Here is a 23,240-nt window from a genome sequence, read left to right as displayed (position 1 = left end):
TGTCAAGTGCGACTTACAAATTACTGATCCCAACTCACGATTCCTCATGTAAATCTAAGCAAGTTCCTTTCTTTCCACTGGTTGGTCTCTAGTTCTTCACTTTTATAGCTAGTATCAGAGAAAATATTTTAAGCCTGAATCATCATAAAAGGTCTAAACATCTGGAATAATTTCTATTAGTCATCTCTACTTGGTCATAAGGAGGAAAGAGATCACCCTAGTTGGTGGCAACTGAGAAAAGTCATAATACCTCATCTTGATTTTTTTTTCCTCCAGCACATCCTCCAATACCCTAGACTGGCTATAATCTTAAAGTGCTAAGAATCTTCAGGGAATTAAATAAAAATGTATAGGGAAAAAAGTACATGGGATTCTGGGCAGGCTACTCCTTGGGAGGTTCTAAGGAACAAATTCATAAATTTGAGTCTAAGTGAAGGCTCCTCCCCTCACACCAAGAATTTCAGTAAGACGACGCAGCAGCAGAATCCTCAAAAAGGATCCTTGTTAATCCTGTTCAAGGAATTGCCTGAGACAGCCGCACTGCCCAGGCTGGCTGTGCGCCACTTCTGACCCACTCACCTCGGCAGAATTAAAATGCTCAGCTGGGAAACATACCTGAGAAGTTCCTGGAGACAAGCATGGTCGTGAGGATGGCGCCCTGGGGAAAGAGGAGAGTCCTGAGTTCAATCAGACTCTATAAATGGATAGCCTGGCCTCAGGCAAAGCAGCTCATGGTCAGAGCCTGAAGACACTGGGTTCTGGCACCCCTGACATGGACAACCTGCTAGCTCAGCTCCAGACAGGAGCAGAGCTGCCTTCTCTAATGGGGCAGAACCTGCATTGTTAACAGGCTTGATTTCAGGAGGTTGGTGGTACAGAAACCTACACTTACCTTTAGTTTTCTCCGGGCGTTGAACTTGCGCAAACATTCCACAGTCTCTTGGCGGTGCATCATGGAGGCTACTGTGGATCGTTGCTGGAAACCAAACAAAAAGGCCTGTGAGTCCCCCAGTCCAGACCCTCTCTGCCCTTCTTTAGTCCTGGCACCAATGGCTATGCCAGGACAGGGTTGTATACTCAGCCACTTGAGAATTGCTCTGAAGATCAAATGAAGTCACACACATGAAAACACAAAATAAAAGCAAACCCCAAACTCAAGGTTATGTAAGGACAATCTAAACATGAAAGCACCCCAGTAACTGATGCTATGTGAGTGTGCCGACAGAACATGCTAATCTTCCTTGAGCAAAGGAGGCTGCAAATGGGAAAGAATACCCTATGCATTGTGAGCCTGGCAATTATTCCTTCAGCAACTGCTTACTGAGCACCTGCTATTGTCCAGTTTCTGAGTAGTGAGAGAACAGGCAGGTTCTTGCTCTCTTTAAAACGTTCATTCCTTCAAAGAGACATACCCCACAAGGTCCTGAATGAATCTGTGGTCTGAGAAGCTGAGGATGTGTACCTTGAAGGATCAAATCTTTTCATCATTTTGTATGAAAAATTTTTTGATATATTTACTAGTTACTTCCTTGCCTCCTTAAACAGAAACCAGACATAGTCTACATTTCCTTGATGGCTTGGGGTCATTGATAGAAGTATCAATTATTTTGAAATATCATAATATAGTGATGTCCTCAGGGGCTATAGAGATATGCAGGATGGGGAAGGGTGGAGTCCACAAAAATGACCCCCCAAGACATAGTACTTTCCCTTTTTTTTTTTTTTCTTTTTTGGTACCAGGGATTAAACCCAGACATACTTAACCCCTGAGCCATATCCCCAACCCTTTTTATTTTGCGACAGGATCTCACTAAGTTGTGAGAGTTAGAGCCTCACTAAGTTGCTGAGGATGGCTTTGAACTTAAGAACCTCCTGCCTCAGGCCCCTGAGTCCCTGGGATTACAGGCATGTGCCACCACAGCTGGCTACTTACCCAATTTTTGAGCGACCATTTTAAGTTGCTCTGCACTACTTTTGTTGTTGCTGTCTTGCCAAGCTGCTAGACACATAAATACTGGGGCCTGTAGCTTGGTGCCCAAAACCACATAATCTTTGTCCTCACCCATGGCCAACTCGATTTCCTGCTTCCTGAAACAACTCTCCCCACCTTCCCAAAATCTCTCATTCTACCTCATCTTCCTCAGTATAAATTTTCCACAAATTTATACAAGAAGTCACCATGCATACACTGCTTCCACTTCAGACCCCACCCACCAGCTGATTTCTGCCCACTCATAACCTAACCCAAGTCTCAGAACATCATTCCTCATGCACAGGGTGGACCCCTTGAGCAGAGCTCAATAGTCCCTCTCTTTTTGTTCTCTAAACCTTTGCTTCCTCAATTAGATACATTGTCAACCCCTTCCTCTGGACTAGATTCTTCCTGGTAGTCTATACATTATATTCAAACTTCTTAAACAAAGTCTTTAAAAAATGGATGGAACTGAAGAACATTATGCTGAGTGAAATAATCCAGACACAGAAAGACAGGTACTACATGCTCTCTCTCATATGTGGAAGTTAAAAGAAAAAAAAAAAAAAAAAGGTTTGGGTTTGACTGTGGAACAGTGAACGCTGGAGATTGAGTGGGGAGGAGGGTAGGAATTAAAGGGAGGCTGGATTTGAACAGCATATGTTGTATGCGTGTATTAAATTATCACAACGAACCCCACTAATTGTATAAGACTTGTTAGTAAAAAAATTAAATAAATAAATAAAAAATCTCTGACCAATCTTCGTCCTCTAAGAAGTACCATTTCTTTCCCCCTTCATGCCTCACTTTCTGGGCAACTCAGTCTTACTTCCTCTTCACCTTCCAGAAAACAGGCTTTATCTTACTCCATGGTCTCTGTCTGTGAAATGATGAAGAAACAGCCATTCCTCAGTCAGAGCCCTTGCATTCTCTTTGATCTGTATCAGGAACTCTCTTGCAGTACTACCAATGCTCCCTTACTGAGACCCCTTCCTTCTTAGCTTCTACATCTTCCACTCCTGACTCCTTTCTGACTACAAAAATTCTCATTCTCAGTCCCTTTTATTGGCTCCCCTAACTCTCCCTGTTCTAAAATGCTAGTGGTTAGTGTTCACCTCTTCTTTTACTGAAGAATACAAAATCCAACTCAAGGTAAGAATTTGATCAGCATAGAAACAATCCCATCTATTTCTACAGCCTCAACATCACCTACACAAAAATGACTATGATTTTTTTTTTTTTTTTTTTTTTTTTTTTTGTAGCGCTAGGGATCAAACCCAGGGCCTCACACATGCTAGGTAAGTGCGCATCCCTAGACCATATAGCTATATTTCTTAACTGCCCATGGGGTACCTCAGTTAAAGTCCCTTGACACCACACTCAATGTGTACAAAACTAAATCATCATCTTTTCTGCCAACCTGGCTTTTCCTCTGAGTTTATTCTGTAGGGGTAAATGGTGTAACTCTCCACTCAATGACCAACTCAAAACATGGCAGGCCCCATAGATCCCTTCATTCCCCAATTCAATTGGGCACCAAATCTTTTAGATTCTATGTCCCAAATATCTCGTAAATTTGTCCACTCCTCACCACACTACCCACTCCCCAATATCTATCCTCAATGGAAACCTCATCTGTTGCTTAGTTACGACAGCTTCCTGAGTTCTCTGCCTCCAGTCTCTTTCTTCATCGATTCCATTTTCTACACAGCTTCCAAAGTGATCTTTCTTAAATACAAATTTCACGCTGTCTTTAAAACCCTTAAATGGTTTCCTATGCATTCAGAATAAAATCCCAACTTGTATGGCAAGAAACTTGTATGTCAGGGAATCTTTGGGACCTCATTCTCTTGAATTCCTATAGTCCTGACCTCATCTACAACCAAACTACTTAACATTCCTTGAACTTAACAATTTCCCATGGCCTCTCACTCTGGCTCATGCTAACCTCTGTCTACAGCATAATATCTTGGGGAACTCTCAGTCATCTGCCAAGAACCAGAATAGAGGGCACCTCCTCCATGTAGACTTTGATGACCCCACTGCCCACCAGGGACATCCAGAACTCCTGCACTCCTTTTAGATTCTTTTGCATACTTGTCACACTGTAGTATGATTGCCTGTTTGACTGCCTGTCTCCCCAGATCTTTGGAGCAGGGAGAATGCCTCATTCACTTTCTTATTGTCTAGCATCTGCACCAAAGAGGCATTCAGTAAACACATGAAAGAAGAGGCAAATAGATGCATCATGATTCTCAAGATGCCTAACTATACCAGAAAACAAAGTATGTTGATCCACATCAACAGCCTAGGGGGAACTCTCAGCTCAGGAGCTTCATGACTGAGCTTCCTGATGCTCTTTTTAATAGCTCAGAGGTCTCTTTTGTTTATTCATTGGGTCTTGGTCACAGTTGTTAGAGTGGTATGAGCACCGGGACTGAGTATGCCCTGGGCTCAGGGATTCACTTTGGGTTTTGCCAGCTGCTTTCTATCATCAACTGCCTGGAGTCTGCAACAGTCAACCTAAGCCCTCATTCAAGAACAGAACCATTAACACCCTCATGACAGCAGGCAGGGGAGAGACAAGTAAAGGCCTGTTAGTCCCCTCTGCCTCCTGGAGATCCCCTGGTGATATTTATTAATCTTGGGCCACACTCAGTCTCCTGCCCTCCTATTGGATCCTCACTCAGGATCCAGAATGATTCTCTGCTGGTAAAAAGGAGTGTAAGCTTCCACCACTGATCTCCCAGTCCATAGCTAAAAACACTTACACAGACCCATGGGTGCTTCAGAGCCTGGTCAGCTGTGATGCGTTTTGCTGGGTTTATGGTCAACATCTGGTTGATCAAGTTCTTGGCTTCAGGGGTCACTGTGTCCCATTCTGGTGATGGGAACTAAGGAGCAGGAACAGGGGGAGGTGGGATATGAAATTTGTAAGCATCGCACCCTGAAACGAAGGTTCTGTCTTCATCCCAACTCCTATAATTGGGATACTCTGTGGCACCCAAAGTTGCCTCACAGAGAGTTGGAGAAGCCCTGGGAGTATCCTAGAACCTGTGTTAACTTAAAGACTGGGAAAAGAAGATAGAACAATGATGGTTAGAATGCCAGAATATAAGATCAGAGCAGGGAGAAGACTCCAACATTCTCTGGTTCAATTCCATCTCTCCAATTGCAGGGGGAGAGGGAGAGGCTCAATGATGTACCCAAGGAACCACTGCAGTGGAAGGAGCCTCTAGACTTCTCGTCCCAGTGTGATGCAGCTTCTCCATTCTTTGCAAATAAAGATCAAAGGGCTTTAGTGGGTTCCTTAATTTTATAGCTACCAAAAAGGGATGCCCCCCCCCAAAAAAAAAGTTGCTCCCTAGACATAGGGTGGTAAGAACTGAGTCCTGTTTGCCCATCCCTGGATCTTCAAAGTCCCTTGACATCCCCTATATCATGTGGCATGCTAAACATGCCTCCTCCCTTGGACAGAGCCCAAGGGGCAGGACATGTGCCCCACTTGATCTGCTCGCTTGGCTTAGAAAAACAGTCCTTACATCGTAGGCTCCAGCCTTGATCTGCTGATACAGTTTGTGTTGATCCTCATCCCAGAAAGGAGGGTAGCCCACCAGGAGGATATACAGGATGACCCCTATGAGACAGAACACACAGGTCACTAGGTTCAGTCACATATTTCCTTGAGGAACCATGAAAGGCCATGCAGGGCTCAGAGCCACACAGAATGACAAGAGCCAGACCAGAGTTAGAGGTGGATACCAGCTGATAACACTGTGTCACTAGCCCCTCCTGCTGTGTCTCTAACGTCAGAGATTTCTTTAAGCACAATCTATCCTCTAAGGCGTGGGCAATTCTATCTCCAAGAAGGATGCAACATAATCCAGGAACTTTACTTGGGGAGGAGGGTGTGATAGGAACAGCCCTCCCAGGGGGATGAGAGCAAACACCATGATTTCACATACACCAGGCACTTGTGGGACCCGCAAGGAATAGCGATGCTTCTTTCTCGCCATCACCGGAAGCCGAGGGCCCTTAACACCGAAAAGCTGAGGGCGTGGAATGGGCTTACCGCAGGCCCAGATATCCACAGGTTTTCCATAGGGATCTTTCCTCAAGACCTCAGGGGACAAGTAACCTGGGGTGCCAGCAAAACCTGCAGCAGAAGAGAGATCAGAGGCACACTGAACCACTTTCTCTCTCAATAAATCCACATCAGCAATTTCCTCCAAAGCCCTTCTCATCCTGCTGCTTTTGCTACATAAGCTCTCAGGACACAGGCTGCAAGAGATGAGAGGCTGGGCTTCTCATAGTGCCTGGAATCTAAATCAGAGGGCAAGTCCATGTGCCTACCAGGAACTCCAATGCCTCCCCAGAGGCAGCAAGAATGCAGTGCTGACAACAGCTAGACTTACTATACTGAGTCATGAAGGGCCAGGAGGGATCTCTGTACCCTCCCACCCTCCTCCACTCTCCAAGCAGGCCAGGACCATTAAAGGTCTGGTTTCTAGTTCTGAAAGAGGAAGGCAAATCAGAAAGAGGAGGAAGGGTGGGGACTGCACACTGAGAAGATAGCATCACCCTTACCGAACCAAGCTTGCTGTTCTCCTTGCACTTCGATGGCGAGGCCAAAATCAGCCAGCTTGACAGCAGCACCCTTGCATTTACTTGCCAGCAGCAAGTTTTCAGGCTATAGAAGGAAAAAGGAGAACCTTGTGAGGCACCCACCCCATAGCTCAGAGGGAGCCTTCTTTGGGCCCACACAGTACCACTACCTGGCACCAGGTGGCGCCAAGACTTCACAAGCAGGAGGCAAAGGAGGGGCGCCTGGTAATACCTTCAGGTCCCGATGGACAATGTCATGCTGGTGGATGTGGTTAACACTCTCCAAAATCTGATGTATACAGTGGCTGAAAAAGCAGGAGGAGAAAAAATGTCATTGCAGGGCTAAACCACCTCATCCAAGACCATATGCTGTGAACTAAAAGCATGTGACAATGGGTCACAGGTTCACAGAGAATCACTGAACCAGAAGTTGGTTCAACCTACTTTGCTTTCATTTCATTTTCTTAAGTTTTATTTTATCTTTAACTGATAAATAATATGCATATATTTATGGTGGAATATGTGATGTTTTGATACATGTTTACATTATAGGATGATTATACCATGCTAATTAGCATTTCCATCACCTCAAATATTTACCATTTCTTTGTGGGGAGAATATATAAAATCCTCTCTTAGCTACTTTGAAACATACATTATTACCAACTATAGTCACCATGTTGTCAACGGACCAGAACCTACTCTTATCTAAATATCTATCTGTTGACCAGTGTCTTTTTCTTTTACCCAACCACCTCCACTCCAATCCTTGGTAACCACCACTGTACTTCTACTTCTGACAGCATTCATTTTTAGATTCTACATATAAATAAGATCATACAGTATTTGTCTTTCCGTGCCTGGCTTACTTCATGTCCTCCTAGTTGTTGTAAATGACATTTCCTTTTTTTAAAAACATTTTTTAGTTGTCAATGGACCTTTATTTTATTTATTTGGATGCAGTGCTGAGAATCGAACCCAGTGCCTACCACTAAGCAAGTGCTCTACCACTGAGCTACAACCCCAGCCCCCCCCCCACATTTTTAATATCCAATCATTTGTTGGCACACACTTAGGTTGTTTTCACATCTCAGTTATTGTGAATAATGCTGCAATGAACATGGGAGGGCAGACATCTCTTCAAGATACTAATTTCAATTCCTTTGGGTATTTATCCAGTTAGTGGGATTGCTGGATCATATGGTAATTCTATTTTTAGTTTTCTGAGGAACATCTATACTGTTTTCCAAAAAAGCCTGTACTAATTTGTAATACCAACAGAATATAAGGGTTCCCTTTCCTCCACATCCTCACCAACACTTATTTTACGAAAAGGAAACTGAAGTTCAGGTAGATTAAGTGGTTTGTCCAGGGTCACTCATTAAACAGGAGGAGAGAGATTAGAATAGAGGTTCACCATGGATTCTTTTGTCTATGAAGGTCTAACATAACCAATTTGTTTTCAAGAGATCAGGAGATATCCCAGGCTCCAGAGAAAGGTGAGACCATCCAACCCCTACCTTCTCTCTCTTTCCCTATATAGTAACTTTGTTTTTAGAGAAGAAGCTTATGCTGGCAACTTAAGAAAGAAGAGTCCAACTGAGTCACCTAAGTTGTTTTGGGATGACTGTACTCCTTCATTTATTTAAACATTCACTAAGTGCTTCCATGGTCTTGTGCTTTGTACTACACAGGACATAATGATGAACAAGACCCATAGCTTCCCTGAAGTTGATTATCTAGTAGAGCAGCTAAAACAAGCAGATTTCTTTAAGAAACAGTATACATGAGTTGTTTTTAAACAGGGCACAGAGGAGCATTTCTGAGCAATGCTCACAGAAAAAGACAAACTAAAACCCAGAATCACATTTGGCTGCTGATTTGTGTGACTGAGTGTGTGTGGTACTGGGGATTTAACTCAGGGCCTGTGCTTCCTAGAAGTGCTTGACCACTGAGCTACGTCCCCAGCCCTTTTAAAATTTTATATTGAGAAAGGTCTAGCTAAGTTGCCCAGGCTGGCTTTGAACTTGTAACCCTCCTGCCTTGGCCTCCTGAGTAGTTGGGATTACAGGTATGCAACACCATAACCAGTTGCTGATTCTTGAAGCAGGCAACTTACAACTCTCTTGCCAGCCTTGTGGTCAAACTTCTGGCAGGAAACATAAGCAGGCTACAGCAGTGGTTTTCTTTTCTTTTCTTTCTTTCTTCTTCTTTTGTACCAGGAATTGAACCCAGGGGTGCTTAACCACTGAGCCACATCCCCTGTCTTTTTATTTTTATTTTGAATCTCTTTAGGTTGTTTAGGGTCTTGCTAAGTTGCTGAGGCTGGCTTTGAACTCACAATCCTCCTGCCTCAGCATCAGAACTACTGGGATTATAGGTGGATACCATCATGCCCACTAACAGTGGTTTTAAAATGGGGGTGAGTTTGTCTGGAGACATTTCTGGTTGTCACAAGCTGGGGAGGGGGAAGGATGCTACTGACATCTACTAGCATGGGATGCTTCCAAGTGTCTACCATGCACAGGAGAGGCTCTCATGACAAAAATTACCCCATCTAAAAGGTCAGTGGTGTTAAGGTTGAGCACAGATGTACAGATAAGGTTGTACCTTAGAGTACAGATGTCCAGTCATCAAGCACCACCAGGTATAATGGGCAGGTCTGCAGAGTATCCAGATGTGCTAAGCTAGGTAGCTAGACTTCTGCTTTCTTTCTCTAAAATCTGGTGCTGGGGGTCCTGCAAGAGCCAAGGGGTCTTACCAGGCCCCCAGAGGCTAAGGCTGGGGCTGCACTAGCACAGCCCAAGAGTGGTCTAAAGAGACTTGGAAGACTGAACTGCAAAGACGAGTCTCCACAGAAATGTATTATTAGAACAGAGCCAGACTAGCAGGGAGAGCCTTCTGGCCAAAAATGGCAAAAGTGCGAAGTGTCCCAGCAGAGCCAGGCCAAGCCCACTGGTACAGCCCCCCCCTCCCGCGGTTCCCTGAGCTATCACGCCTCCTCCCGCCCACAGTCTGGTCCTCCCCTGCTGGCACTGGAATTCATCTCCCCACTTGAGAATTTTTCCTGAGGTTGAAGCATCTGAAGTTGATCAGCAAACATTGGCCGCCCGAGGTTGAGAAATTCGTGAGGAAGCTGCACTCCCCCACTTTCCAGAAGCAGCCTGAGCTGCCACATAAGCCAGATAAGCTGCAGGCAGGATGATCAAAACCAGGTTGTAAGGACATCACCCTAAGAGAGAAGCGGGGCTGGAGGAAGAGCCGAGGCGGGAAAGGCAGGCCAAACAAGTGCCTGAGAGCTGTGGTGTGGGTGGATCTGCGGTGCCACATGCAGGCTTCTATGGAAGGCTGGAGGCTAAGGCATGGGACTGCAGAACAGTACTCCTGCTGAAAGAGCATCATGTTGAAGCTGGTCTTGGTTGTCAAGGGACAAGGTGACAAAGGCTAAAAGCTCCTGAGATGGCTCCCATATTTCACACATCTTTGGGACAGAAATCATACTTTTTCTGTTTCTAATCACCCCAGGACCTCTGCTCAGTGGCTTGTACATAAAGAGGACCCTCAGGTTTGCTTGCCAGTATGAGGAAATGCAAAGAAAATGTATTTCTGGGGTGACAGGGTAAAGGACACCTCAAGAGGCTTTGCCAAAAATTGATTTGGGGTACTGAATTTTAAACTTCTGATACTGCCCACAGAATGCAGCCCTAGCACAGCTCTACGGAATCACTGTCCAGACAAGAGTTCCTCTGATCTTCCTCAAAGGCACAATGATGCCGGCCCCCTAAGGTAGACAAGACTTATTTCAATCCTAAACTCAAGAGCTGCACTGGAAGAACTGGGTCTTCATCTCACCTGGCATCTGCTTCACTGTAGTACTCTCTAGCCACGATGTCTTCAAACAGCTCCCCTCCAGTAACCCTGCAAGCAACAGAAGAGGAGGAGGTCAGAGTAGGTGGGGGTCCCTTAGCCAACCCCAGTGTCTAACAGGTAACAGAGTGACACAGTAAAACAGCTCTTAGAGAAATCTTAACTCCACATACACTTTGAGAGTCCAGAATATACTCAATCCTTCAATGACATGAGGTATCCTGGGCTTTCCCTTCTTCAGGACATTTCTGTTTCTATAACGTACAGATTAGCTAACACTTAAGGCAGCTACGAAGTTACAGGGATCTAAGAGAAAATATCCAACCTACCCCAAAAATCATGCCTTTGTTTGAGACCAATATGAACACTAACATAGAGCTGTCCAAGGAAGGACAGACCTACTACTGGAGTTGAGAATGAGACCAGGACACAGAAACCCAACCCTAACAACACTGGAAAGGAGTTTCCAGGAGGTAAAGAGCCACTTTTAAGATACTAAAGCACAACCAAAGTGGAAGAAAGACCAATAGGAGCCCAGTTCATGACTAATAAAAGCTACCCTCAAATTCCCAGAATTTTTAAGTTCATGCAAAGAGCAGTCCTTTATCTCTATACTAAGGACAAAACACCAAGAAATGAGAAACAAGAATCTGCACAAGGTGCACTGCAAAACAGAAGTGCGAGAGCAACGCCATTCAGAGGCTGGCACTCTGCGGAGATCTGCAGAGATCATGAGCAATGAGACCCCCAGGAGGCCTTGGGCTAGCAACCCTGCTCCACTCCCAGAGAAAGTACACAATCAAATCCTTTCTCTCAGGCAAAGGAGAGGGACCCTTGGCAGAGGCTGAAGACCCAGTTCAGCCTTTTCCCAAGCCTTCATCTTGAGCCAGCTGGAGGGAGAGGCCCCACACCCTGGAAAGGAGCACTTACAGGTCAAACACGAGGTAGTGAAACCCTTCTTCAGAAATACTGTCATGGAGGCGCACTGCAAGAGAGGAGATGGGGACAGAGATTAACAGAGAGAAAACTCGGAAATCCTATTCTTCTCCTCTTCAACAACCCCACCCCAGTACCATCCTGTCAGCCTCACCAGGCTCCCTCCTGAAGGCACTGCAGGGCAAAGTGGCAACATGCCCAACACTCACAAAGCCAAGGTTACATAGCCACAGAGCAAGAGACTGGTGCTCTGGTTGCTACCTCCGACTGAGGCAAGAAATAGAAGCTTTGTGGCCAAGATGTAAATCAAGACCGAGAAAAGTAGAAAACCTTCCCAGAGGGGCTAGTAGCAGAGAAGGTGGTCCCTAAACATAGTGCATGGTGGTGCAACAGACTGAGAAACCCCTAGCAATGCTGACAGTAGGGGCATGGAAAATGGGAACAACCAGGAGCACTTTCAGAGGGGCAAATGAGAACAGCAGAATGAAAGGTAGCGGAAGAAGATGGAAAGGCAGAGCCCAGCAGGAAGGCAAAACGAATGGCCAGCCCAGGAGGCCAAGCCACATTCAGGCAATGACGATGATAACCTGTTTATCAAGTGCTTATCATACTTATGTGCCAGGCCTCGTGTTAGGTTCTTGGCATACATATCTGATTCCATCAGCATTTAGTGAACACTATTGTATGCCAGCCCCTGGGCTAGGTAGGTGGTAGTGTTTATGAGGGACAGACACAGTGCCTGCTTTCAAGGAGCTGATTATGTTGCCCTGAGATGAATGTTATTCCCATTTTATAGAACAGGACAACAAAGGGTAGGAGACATAAAGTCTCTTGCTAAAGGTCAAAGAATTACTAAGTGGTGGGTCAAGATGTGAGTGAACCCAGGCTTCTCTGACTCCAAAGGCTGGTTCACATTACTGCCTACTAAAGAAACACAGGGCACCACACACACCAGGTTGTGAGGCTGCTCCAAATGTACCACAAGAGCTTCATAAATGAGTCCAGGAGGGCAGACAGGATAAGACTAGGGCAAGTTACCAACTGTAAGAAAACGTTGGCAAGCAGAATCCCTTCCCAATCCCTGCCTCCAAAGCTCTTGGGCAAAAGACCAACCTAATGTCTTCTGAGGTCTCTTCAGCAAGCTTCTGCCCACAAAGCCACCTCTGGGTTAAATGCCAACCCCTGAGCATCATTCTAATGTAAACATGACTTGCTTTGGCTGCCCGTCCTGATGTTCCAGTCCCTTCCCTCACCTGAACTCTCTTGATGAGAAACCTCTGTTCCAAAGGTCTCTCTCTGTTTGACCCTTGCTCCAGTCCTCAGCAGTTAAAGGAGCTCTTCAGGAATGGCCTGACACCAAACCAACTGGTGAAGTGTTCAGATGCAAAGAAATCACGCTATCTCTTCCTTGGCAGGCCCAGACTGCTTCCATTTCCAGTGCCAGAGCATCTTCTAAGGGCGGAGGCACTTCCCTAGGTCTCCTTCATGCCAAAGTAGGATCAGCCAGAATGCAAAATAGAGCACCCAGCAGCCCTAAGGCACTGAACCATCACCACAGTCCCCTTGTTTTCCTTACTTGATAAATGCAGACACAGAGGCCTGCCTGGGCCAGATCCAGGGCCGAACAACTATCTACACATCGCACTGCCTACCCTATTTGATCTGATCTGGTTATTCAACCCTGTGCACTTCCCTACATCTACAGATGACAGAAGAGGGCTTTTAGGATACAAGGAGGGAGCTAGAGCAAGACCTCTGCATCCATCTCACCCACCTAACCCAGTGTGCTTAATCAAGCTCCCCAAAGCCCTGCCACCTCCCTCTTCACTTTGCTTCTCTCGTCTCAGTTGGTGCTTCATGCTGAGTCCTGCTGTGGCTGCTCCCTCGCTTCCAAAAGGACTTTCCATTTAATTAAAAATTTGCTATTAAAAAGCATTAAAGTGTGTAATACAAATAATCCCTTGGAAATCATCTGTCCCAGAAGCCAAAGACCAGCTTCATTAGGAAGCTGACTAACAGCAGCAGGATGGTGAGCTGACAGGACAGCAGGTAGGATGCTAACAACCACTCCCAGGGCAGCCCTGGCACTCAGCCCTGCTGAGTCTGGCTGGGCCTGGGCCTTCAGTCTTGCCTCACCTGGATCCTGCCCCAGGCCTACCCCCTGCCCAGCACTGCAGACCTGAGAACAGTGCCAGAGGTGCAGCACCCAGGTCTTTGCCCAGACATGGAGTCACTGGCATATGCCCTTCTCCAGGAAGGCCACACATGGAGCCCAGGTGGGAGGAGATAAGAAAAGCAGCAAAGGAAGACTAATCCTTCCAGGCCACCCAGACCTGGATGGCTCTGATGTATGCCTAGCACAGGCAACCACACACAAAGATAAGGGGGGTCTGAATAAGACTGCTATCATTTTCATTTTAATTTGAAAAGAAAATTAATGAGGAATGGAGGGCAAGAGGAAAAACCTGACTGAGCCTTCTAGGCATAACCACCAGATTACTAAAGATAATCATCAAAATTATAAACTCACACCTAGCTGAGCTGTTCCTTTGTGCCAAGCATCATACCATATGCCTTCCATGCACTATGTTACTGGTCCCTAGCATTAACTCTGTAGGATGGCTACTTATGATGCCCTCAGCAGATGGGAGAGAAAACTGAGGCTCCCGAAGAAACCTGTCCTAAGTCACAGCAAGTGGCAAAACTAGGACTTGAAAACAAACTGACATCAAGATCCTGGATATCACAGAACAATAAGAGAATCACTTTGCCTATCCATCTGCTTAGGTAAAGGAGTTCCAATCTGTCCCCACAAGTACTGCCATTCTAATTGACTCAATAATGCCCATTAGATGGCTTTCCCGAAGCAGATATGCTCATATTTATGGAGTCCAGCCTTGCCATCACAGAGCTTCCAGGCAAAGGGAAAAGACAGATTTTAACCAGCAACTAGCAAATACATAACTAGTCACAACCAGAGAACTGTGAGGCATAAGTAAAGGGTGCTATGGCCAGGTGGAATAAAATAATCTGACACCTAGCCCATTTCATAGTAATGACACAGCATGAAGGTCAGGGAGGGCCAGACCAAGTCTACAGACAGGAAGATCTGGGAAAAGGAGTACAAAGCATTACTGCACTTCAATGATAAAACCTAATTACTGGGCTGGGGATACAGCTCAGTGGTAGAGTGCTTGACTGGCATGTGTAGCTAGATTCAATCCCAGCACCACATAGACACACAAAACCCTAATTACTATTCTTTTAAAATCAGTGGACGGAAGGGCAGGCCAAAACACCTACATATCTTTATTTGGCATTTCATATCTTTGAGGACTGAGAAACCTACAACCCAAATGCTGTGGCTATTTCCAATTTTCAGAAAACCACCCAACAATATACTACATTTAACAAATCTTTTTCCAAAAAAAATAGTGAAAAAGTGTCACTGTTAAAAATGTCTGCAGCAGCTGGGTGCGGTGGCGCACGACTATAATCCCAGCGACTCGGGAGGCTAAGGTAGGAGGATCGCAAATTCAAAGCCAGCCTCAGCAATTTAGCGAGACCCTGTCTCAAAATTTAAAAAAATAAGAATAAAATAAGAACATCTCTAGCAATATCATGGTAGGATAGAGGCCCTGTTGACATAGGAGCTTATGGGGGACTGAGTGTGAACCCCAGGGGACAGCTATGGCAGGACTTCTCCCCTTCTGAGGTCATTCATGATCCAATGTTTCCTTTCACTTTGCAACTGTTTTTACTACACTTACTGTGAGCTTAAAAAACCCCAGGCCCACAGTAAATGGTCGCCTTGGTTGAATAATTTATGAACCGAGCTGGGGCTGGGGTGCTGGGAGTTGAAATCTCCATTCATTTTCATTTTCATCCTCTCTGTTTCTGGTCTCCTTCAGGCACTGAACCCTCATGCTTCTCTATGAAGGGGCCCAGACGACAAAGCAAAGGCAGACACATATTGGTTAAATAACTTGCTTCTAACTAGAAAAACCTAAACTCAAACCCAGCAAACATGACTCCAAAGCCACAAACCTTGGCTTCTTCAAGTATGGACCATGGACCAGCAGTATCAGCATCACCTGCAGACAGTGAGTCATGAGGAGTCTCAACCCTCACCCCCAGCCCTTGCCCACCCCAGACCTACTGAATCAGGATCTGAATTTTGATGTGATCCCTGGCTGATTCATAAGCACATAAAAGTTTAAGAAGTGCTGCTTTAAACCACAACTCTAAACTGTGATCGAAACTGCTGGGGCAGCTCAGCACGAAGGAAGACAGAGTCTATTCATTAGAGGAATTTAGAGCAGAGAGCAAGCAGATCACAGGTAGAACGCACTCCATTCAGACTTCAGACTATCAGCACTACATGGCTCCTCCACTCAACTCCCCACTGCTGACCACTCTCCCAGGGCTGTTTCGAGTTCAATAGTGTAACTCACATCCAACAGGCATTTTGTTTGCTTGTTTGTTTTTAATTAATATGCTTTTTTTTTTTTTGGAGCAGTTTTGAGTTCACAGCAAAATTGAGTGGAAGGTACAAAGCGTTTCCATGTACCCCCACCCCCACATATGCAGACACCCCCACTATCAACATCCCACAAGAGTGGTACATGTGCTTCAATTGATGAACCTATACTGACACATTATTAACCAAAGTCCATAGTTTACACTGGGGTTCACTCTTTCATAGGCTTTTAATTCTGCTAAGAATATTAGGGAAAAAACTGGGGATACCTCACCCCTTGTACCAAATATTCCTTCTGAATTCAACTGCCTCCGCGCCTGACAACAGCCAGAAGCTGATGATCTACTCTTTGCTCTCAGTGTCCTCGACTGTGTACTGCTCTTGGGCCGATCTAATTGTTTCATTCTGGGATAGAGTTAAAAAGGCCAGAGCCAAAAGGGTCACAGCTTTGAAAGAAGGAGCAATGGAGAGATGAGAGGAATAGTGAATTAGGAGCGCACAACTGCCTCCTCTACAGCCACAAGCCAGGTCCGGATCCATGGCAACCTCCACCTCCTGGACCTGCAGCTCAGTCACATCTCCAGGAGTCCTGGTTCCCACCACAGCCAGAGGGCACAGCCAGCCAGCAGTCCCAGGACAGAGCCCTGACTCACCCTTCCCTTTGGCCTGTCCTTAACCCTAGAATTGGTCCTCAAACCAATATCCCCCAGGACCTGTGAGCAGACATGAAATGGAAGCATAGTTCTAAGCAATTTGATCCTGACAAAGTGACTGCCACACCTATTTTTCCTGGGTCTTGCTGCCTTCCTACCAAGTGCAGACACCTGGAAGGTGCCTTTATTCTGAGCTAGGGTAGGTTGTAAAAGGAAAGGGCTGCCAAACCAAGTACTCTAAGAGGTCAAACGGATATATTTAATTCTAGAAATAAACAAAAAGGAGACTAGAACTTTCTTCTACTAGCATCCTATTTTTGTCCTTCCTGTTCATTTATTATGCCCTAACCCTGTATGGTCAACCTTACCTGTGGTACAGATGATACAGATATGAATCTGTGACCTCTATCACTGATCCCTACCCCTTTGTTCTCCTCTCTACAAGAAAACAACACTTCACTGTTGTACAAACTGGTCATACAAAGCACAAAGGAAAGGAAGTTATTATCCTCAGACCTTGAGACCCATGCTGGCACACCTAAATGTTTCTGAGCTGGTGGTTGGCTTTATAGCCAGGCCTTCTGATTCAAAAAGCCAGGAAACACATTTTTTTCAAAATGTGGAATCTTGTTTTTAAATATTGGCAAATAATTAAAATATTTTTAGAATGCTGAGCCAGCCAAATAAAACATGCCTCAATTTGTGACTGCTGTTCTAGGTGTTTCTCTGTTGGACCTCTCTTATCCAAGGCAACACGCAGGTCCCCATCGTGCAATTTTCAGGTGAAGGTCTAAACTTAAAGACCACCCAGGAGCTCCAGGACTAAGGCCAGGACTCACTGTCTGAAAGGTTCTAGTTCCATGGAACATACCGCACCAGGTGGAGCTGAGCCCCAGCTATGCCAATCTGCACTGGGTGTAATCTAAGCCACCGATTACAATCTATAAAGCCCTGCGTGGTTGGAGTTCTTGGTTACCTCAGAGCTGCTCCTCTCCCTGTGGGCTGGGGTAGGACCTCAGATCCTCCACTTATGAGCTCACATGGAGCCTTCTGAGACCTGGGGAGCTGAAGGCTGGGTAGCTCTGGAGGCAGCATCAAGCTTCGGCAAGTGGCCTCACAGCCCTGGCTGCCAACAGAGCAGAGTAGGAGGCCTCAGGGCACTGTGGGAGACCTGATATTTAGGCCATGCCTGAGGAGCACAGAACACATGTTGTCTTTTGTGATGACTCAGGACTTTCAGGGAAAACCTAGGAGATGCTCCCTGCTCTGCCTTAAGTCAGCACCAGGGGTTTCTGCTCAAACACTGCAGCCAGCCCTTTCTGTCCTTTCCTTCTGCAAGCAGCACCAAATCAGGGCCAACACTTTTGGCAAAGACTATTTCAGCTGAACAATGTGAAACTGAGCGGAGTGGGTTGTGGCAGGCAAACCTCCTCAGGCTTTAGAACAACCAACAATGTGCTCTTGTCCCCCAAGTCAGGATGGGAACAGAGAGAAATCCTCTCAATTTTTTCTCCTTCCCCATCCAAGTGGCCCCTGCCATCCCTTCTCCAGAGAAGCTAGGCGGGTGGGCAACTTGCTTTCCTGGCTCTAGGAAACACAAATGGAAGTGCCATGGAAACCCTCAGAGTGAGCAGGACACTGCAACAGGAACAAAACTCTTTCAAGTCCAGAAACAAAATCCTGAGTTTTTCATGAGGGCTATGGATGGCCTCTGATGAGGGATGCTGGCAGTTAGTAGGCCGGAACCTCGCATACTGAGGGCTCTGGACCTCAGCCCAAAAACGGAAGGAGAAAGGGGAGAGAGGGAGTCTAAAACCCTATTACAATGCCTCATATCTCAACCTTGAGATGGCTCGGCAGTAATGGGGGGTACTCGGGTCTCTAAACGAGAAAGTCTGAGAATTCTGAGACACAGATGCTATCCTGCTTAGGCAAAAAAAAAAAAAAAAAAAAAAGACACCAAGTAATAAAAACCCATGGATAGAGGTGACTCCGTACACAAAAGCAGCGACCCATTCTCTCTACTGTCCATAAAATACCCACAGAAGAGTCTGCACAGGGCACACTCACCAATATTTGGATGTTTCAGAAGTCGGCATATCCGGGCCTCACGTTCTAGTTTCTGGTGATCTAAAAGCAGAAGGGGAAAAAAAATGCATTCAACCAACCATTACACTTGTGGTCACCTGGTTATTCATACTCCTTCAATTCTTGGATACCAACTGTGCACTTCTGATAATTTGCTGAATTAATGCAACAAGTCACAGCAATCCTAGAGACAGTTATTTCCAGATGAGAAAATGATTTGAGATGTTAAAGATCTCAAGCTAGTGAGTAGCAGAGCTAGAATGTGAATCCAGGTCTTCAGTTAAAGATCTGGTGCTCTTTCCTCTACAATACCAGGGTCTTGAGAATCTCTTTCTTGTTAGAAGTACTATCACAGGCCAGGTGCAGTGGTGCATGCCTGTAATCCCAGTAACTCAGGAGGCTGAGGCAGGAGAATTGTGAGTTTGAGATCAGTCTCAGCAAATTAGCAATGCCCTAAGCAATTCATTGAGACTGGGAATGTGGCTAGGTAGTTAAGCACCTTTGGGTTCAATACCTAGTACTAAAAACAACAACAACAAAAAGTATTGGGCAGGGGCTATGTATGGCTCAGTTGGTAGAGTGCTTGCCTTACATGCACAAGGTCCTGGGTTCAATCCCCAGCACCACACAAACACACACACACACACAAAGTATTTACACAGCTGGGTGTGGTGGCACACACCTGTAATCCCAGCAAGGTGAGAGGTTGAGGCAGGAGGATCACAAGTTCAAGGTCAGCCTGGGCAATTTAGTGAGACCCCTTATCACTCTTTTTAAACAATAAAAAGGGCTGGGGATGTAGCTCAATGGTAAAGTGCTCCTGGGTTCAATCTCCAATCCCCCTGCCCAAAAGAAGAAATATAGGTAGTGCCCCCTTATCTGAAGAGGATACATTCTAATACCCCCAGTGGATGCATGAAACTGTGAATAGTACTAAATCCTATGTAAAAGCACTGTGATACTGTGATAGTCAGTCAATTTGATAACCCAGAAAGTCACTAAATGACTAATAAGTAGGGAGTTCATACAGCATGAATATGCTGGACAAAGGAATGATTCACATCCCAGGTGGGATGGAGCAGGATGGCAAGAGAGTCCATCACAGCAGGCACAGCAAACTCAGACAGTATGCAATTTAAAATTTATTAATTGCTAATTTCTAGAATTTTCCGTATAATATTTTTGGACCATGGTTGCCCACAAGTAACTGAAACTGTGGAAAGCAAAGCCAAGGATAAGGGGAGACTAATGTAATAGCTAAAGTTATATTGAGCCTAATACATGACCAGACACTATGCCAGGAATTTTGAATATATTCTCTTATGTAGTCACTCACAGCAACTGTGAAACACAATGATCCTGACAATGAAGATGTTGATGATTAAGATAATGACGATTTTAAATAATAATAATAGTAACAACTAATAGTTATTCAGAGCTCACTTCTATACCAGACACATCTTGCAATTTATTCTCATAATGCTCTAGGAAGTTGGCACTATTATGATATCCATTTTTAAAAAATTTTTTAGTTGTAGAGGGACACAGTATTGTATTTATTATTTTTATGTGGTGCTTAAGATTAAACCCATGGCCTCACCGTGCTAGGCAAGAACTCTCCCACTAAGCTACAACCCCAACCCACGATGCCCATTTATAGAAGGAGAAATGGGACACAAGTTCTGCTTATCCCCAGGATCCTCCTGGTCACCTACTGATGTGAGTTTTGACCTCTTCACATTCAGCCTTTGGGATTACTCCACTGTGAGGAAATGACCAGAATCCACAAGTCCTCAGATCCAAGTGAGCTGCATGGGTCAATTCCTTCCACAGGAAGGAGAGCTCCAGGAAGTAGAGAGAATGCTGCTCAGAGCTAGGAGGCCAAGGAGCCTCCCCACTTTATCTCTCTGACTACTGGAATCCTGCCAGGCCACCTTTTTTACAGTCTTCCCTGCTCCTCTTGGGAGACCAACACTTCTCCCTCCTCTGACTACTCCTCCGCTTCCCACGGTGCTTCTCATGATTCTCACATCACATATCACAACGGTTACCTTTTGGTCACAAGTTCTTCAAAGGGCCTTTTAAAATAGTACTTCCTAGAGTTCTTTCCATAAACAGGGACTCAAGAAGGGCTTATCAATAAGAATACTGGCAGTAATAACTATCACTCACTAAGCATTTATTCCAAGTCAGGCAGAGGCCAGGATTATCACATGTCATGCTCACAGAAACTCTGTGAAGTGGGCATCAGATTAGCACTATTACACTACAAATGAGGAAACTGAGGCTTAACAAGATAAAGTAAACTATCCAAGGTAACACAGACAAGAAGTAGACGCAGGTAGTATGGACCTATTCTAGAATAACAGAATAAGGAAAAGTCAGAGTATCAAGTAAAGACTTTAGGCTTTGGGGGAGTAAGTCTAGTGTACTCCCCTAGGCCAAGCATTTCTATCTATCTTGGTAGGGGTTTTCTCTAAACCCAAAAATATTACATGGAAAATCCCAGAAATAAGCAATTAATAAGTTTCCCCTAAATAGCACATAGGCTCTGTAAAGCCTCCTATGACCCTCATAACCACTGCAGCAGGTAGGTGCTATGATTGTCTCCCATCATAGATTGCTATAATAAAACTGAGGTCCAGAAAGTTGATAACTTGTTTAAGGTTCCGCAGTAGAACGGGGATCAAACCAAGATCCAAACCCTGGTCTGTCAGTTTGACATAATGTAAGGACCATAGTCTAGAAGGAGTTCATGTTTGTCATTTCAACAACAACCTCCAGCTTTGTCCTCGACTTTCCCTCTAGTGATGGTTCTGCTTTGTGAAAGAAGGTGGGGACAGACTGAGATTAGTTCCTGCTGCCCAGCTAATCCATCCCAGCTGCCCAAAAATCTGGGTCAGGCCTTCCTTCCTGTCCTCTGGTTCCACATGACCACTGACCAGGACATATCTAGGAGAACCCCAGGTAACTCCCGACACCCACACTGCTTGGTATCCCTTTGTCCCAGATAAAAGGACATGGCTAGGGGCCCTTATAAGCTGCGGCAATGAAGGAAGCAACTATAGCTCTTCTTGGTGGAAGGGGCTTGGGGAATCTTGCTTTTTCTAGAGCTGGCCAGATGTTGGGGCAACCTCACCTTCCTCCCAGTCCTGGACTTGAGATGGAGGTACCAAGCTGGGAAGTCCCCAACCTGCAGATCCACCGGCCCTATCTCTAACCACTTACCTCATCACCCCTGACCCACAACTCTGGCTGCCCAGGCAGGTATGAGAGAATAGCATCTTGCAATGTAGAGATAGCAGCTGAGGGGAAGAGCCAGAGATTAATGTTCATCTCTTCCCTTAAGTCTCTAACTGGCTAATGGTTATAGCCCCATAACAGCAACAGCACTAAAAATAAGGAAGGGTGCTTTGGCTTTACCAGTGTCAGACTGGAGACAGCAGACACAAATTCAGGCTCAGTCTCCCAACTCCTCGAAGGAGCTGCCCAGGGTGTAGAAGGTCATTGTCAGCCTTAGTTCAAATCCTAACTCTAAGATCTTCTCTGAACCTCAGGGCTGAGCCTTGGTCCTTGTTCTGATTCTCAGCCATGGAGTAGAGCAATTAACACATTGGTTTTGGAGTCAGACAGCCCTGGACTGAATCCAGCACTGCCATATTCAGCAAGTTATTAAATGCACCTGAGCCTCATTCATTCCTTCAAAATTTATTTATTGAGGCCTATCATGTGACAGTCACTGTTCTAGATGCAGGGAAAGAGTTGAGAAAGAACCAGACAAAAAGAAACTCAATTGCCTATTAGAGGTCACAGTAAGTGCTACACAGAAAAGTAAAACAGTGAAGGGAGAAAGTTTAAACAGGGTGGTCAGGAAACCTCAACCAGGAGGTGAGCCAGGCACATCTTGGGAAGGAGGTCCTACTTCTAAAATGGAGACAGTAATAACTGAGGTTTAAAGGAGGCAATAAGGATAGAGTACTGAGCACAGTGTTTGGCACATAGTAAGAGCCTCCTTTCCAAGGGCCTAGTTATGAAGAGGACAAGGTCTCCTGGCCCAGGCATGTGGTCACATGATATTGCCAGAGAAGAGAGCAGGACCCACTTTCCCCTCTGCCTGGGCAGATGCAGGGTCTGAAATATGCTGCCTGAGTCCTCTGGCCTGCTCTTGGGGCTTCCTGTGAGACCCTCCATCATTGTCTGGGCATGGGGCTTACCCATGCCTACAGCCTGAAGGTAAAGGTGAGCAACAGGGACTCCTCAGAGAGAGGACCGCCATGGAGCACCCCTGCCGTGAGATCCCTCTTCTTCCTCGGCCTCACTGGCAGTAGTGCCCTGCTATCTCAAAGCACTCTGCTCAATGAGCCACACGGTTTCTGACAACCATTCTCCCAGTGTCCTTATACCGTGCACAACCTGGCTATCACCCCAGCCTCTCTCTCTCCCATATTTCCTGTCCTATAGTCACCTCCAGGAGTGGTTCATGGCTGAGAAAAAGTACACTGCTCCTTCCCGCAGGAACAAGTAATGATTTGTACAGAGGATCTATCTCACATCCAAGGACATAGTAGCTAAACAGAGCATCCCCAAAAGGGGAGAGACCACTAAGCTGGCTTGGTCCACAGTAATGGGAATATGCCCT

General features: G+C 45.6%; 1 protein-coding gene across 17 annotated transcripts in view; it reads right to left on the bottom strand.

Annotated features, from left to right (window-relative positions):
- Positions 1–23,240, bottom strand: part of CAMK2G (calcium/calmodulin dependent protein kinase II gamma) — a 58,329-nt gene that overhangs the window by 26,194 nt on the left and 8,895 nt on the right. For 16 of the 17 annotated variants that reach the window (XM_079135927.1, XM_079135932.1, XM_079135931.1 and 13 more), the window contains 10 exons: positions 18,584–18,643; positions 11,375–11,429; positions 10,430–10,495; positions 6,810–6,882; positions 6,560–6,662; positions 6,045–6,128; positions 5,515–5,609; positions 4,744–4,866; positions 893–976; positions 616–658 (listed from right to left, as the gene is read on the bottom strand). In XM_079135927.1, coding sequence (XP_078992053.1) covers positions 616–658; positions 893–976; positions 4,744–4,866; positions 5,515–5,609; positions 6,045–6,128; positions 6,560–6,662; positions 6,810–6,882; positions 10,430–10,495; positions 11,375–11,429; positions 18,584–18,643 — 786 coding nt within the window. The remainder of the gene's footprint in view (positions 1–615; positions 659–892; positions 977–4,743; positions 4,867–5,514; positions 5,610–6,044; positions 6,129–6,559; positions 6,663–6,809; positions 6,883–10,429; positions 10,496–11,374; positions 11,430–18,583; positions 18,644–23,240) is intronic. The other variant, XM_079135930.1, reaches the window with a different exon arrangement.

The sequence above is a fragment of the Sciurus vulgaris genome (genome assembly GCF_902686455.1).
Source record: "Sciurus vulgaris genome assembly, chromosome: 4".
Taxonomy (NCBI): domain Eukaryota; kingdom Metazoa; phylum Chordata; class Mammalia; order Rodentia; family Sciuridae; genus Sciurus; species Sciurus vulgaris.
This window is presented reverse-complemented; position numbering and strand designations above follow the sequence as displayed.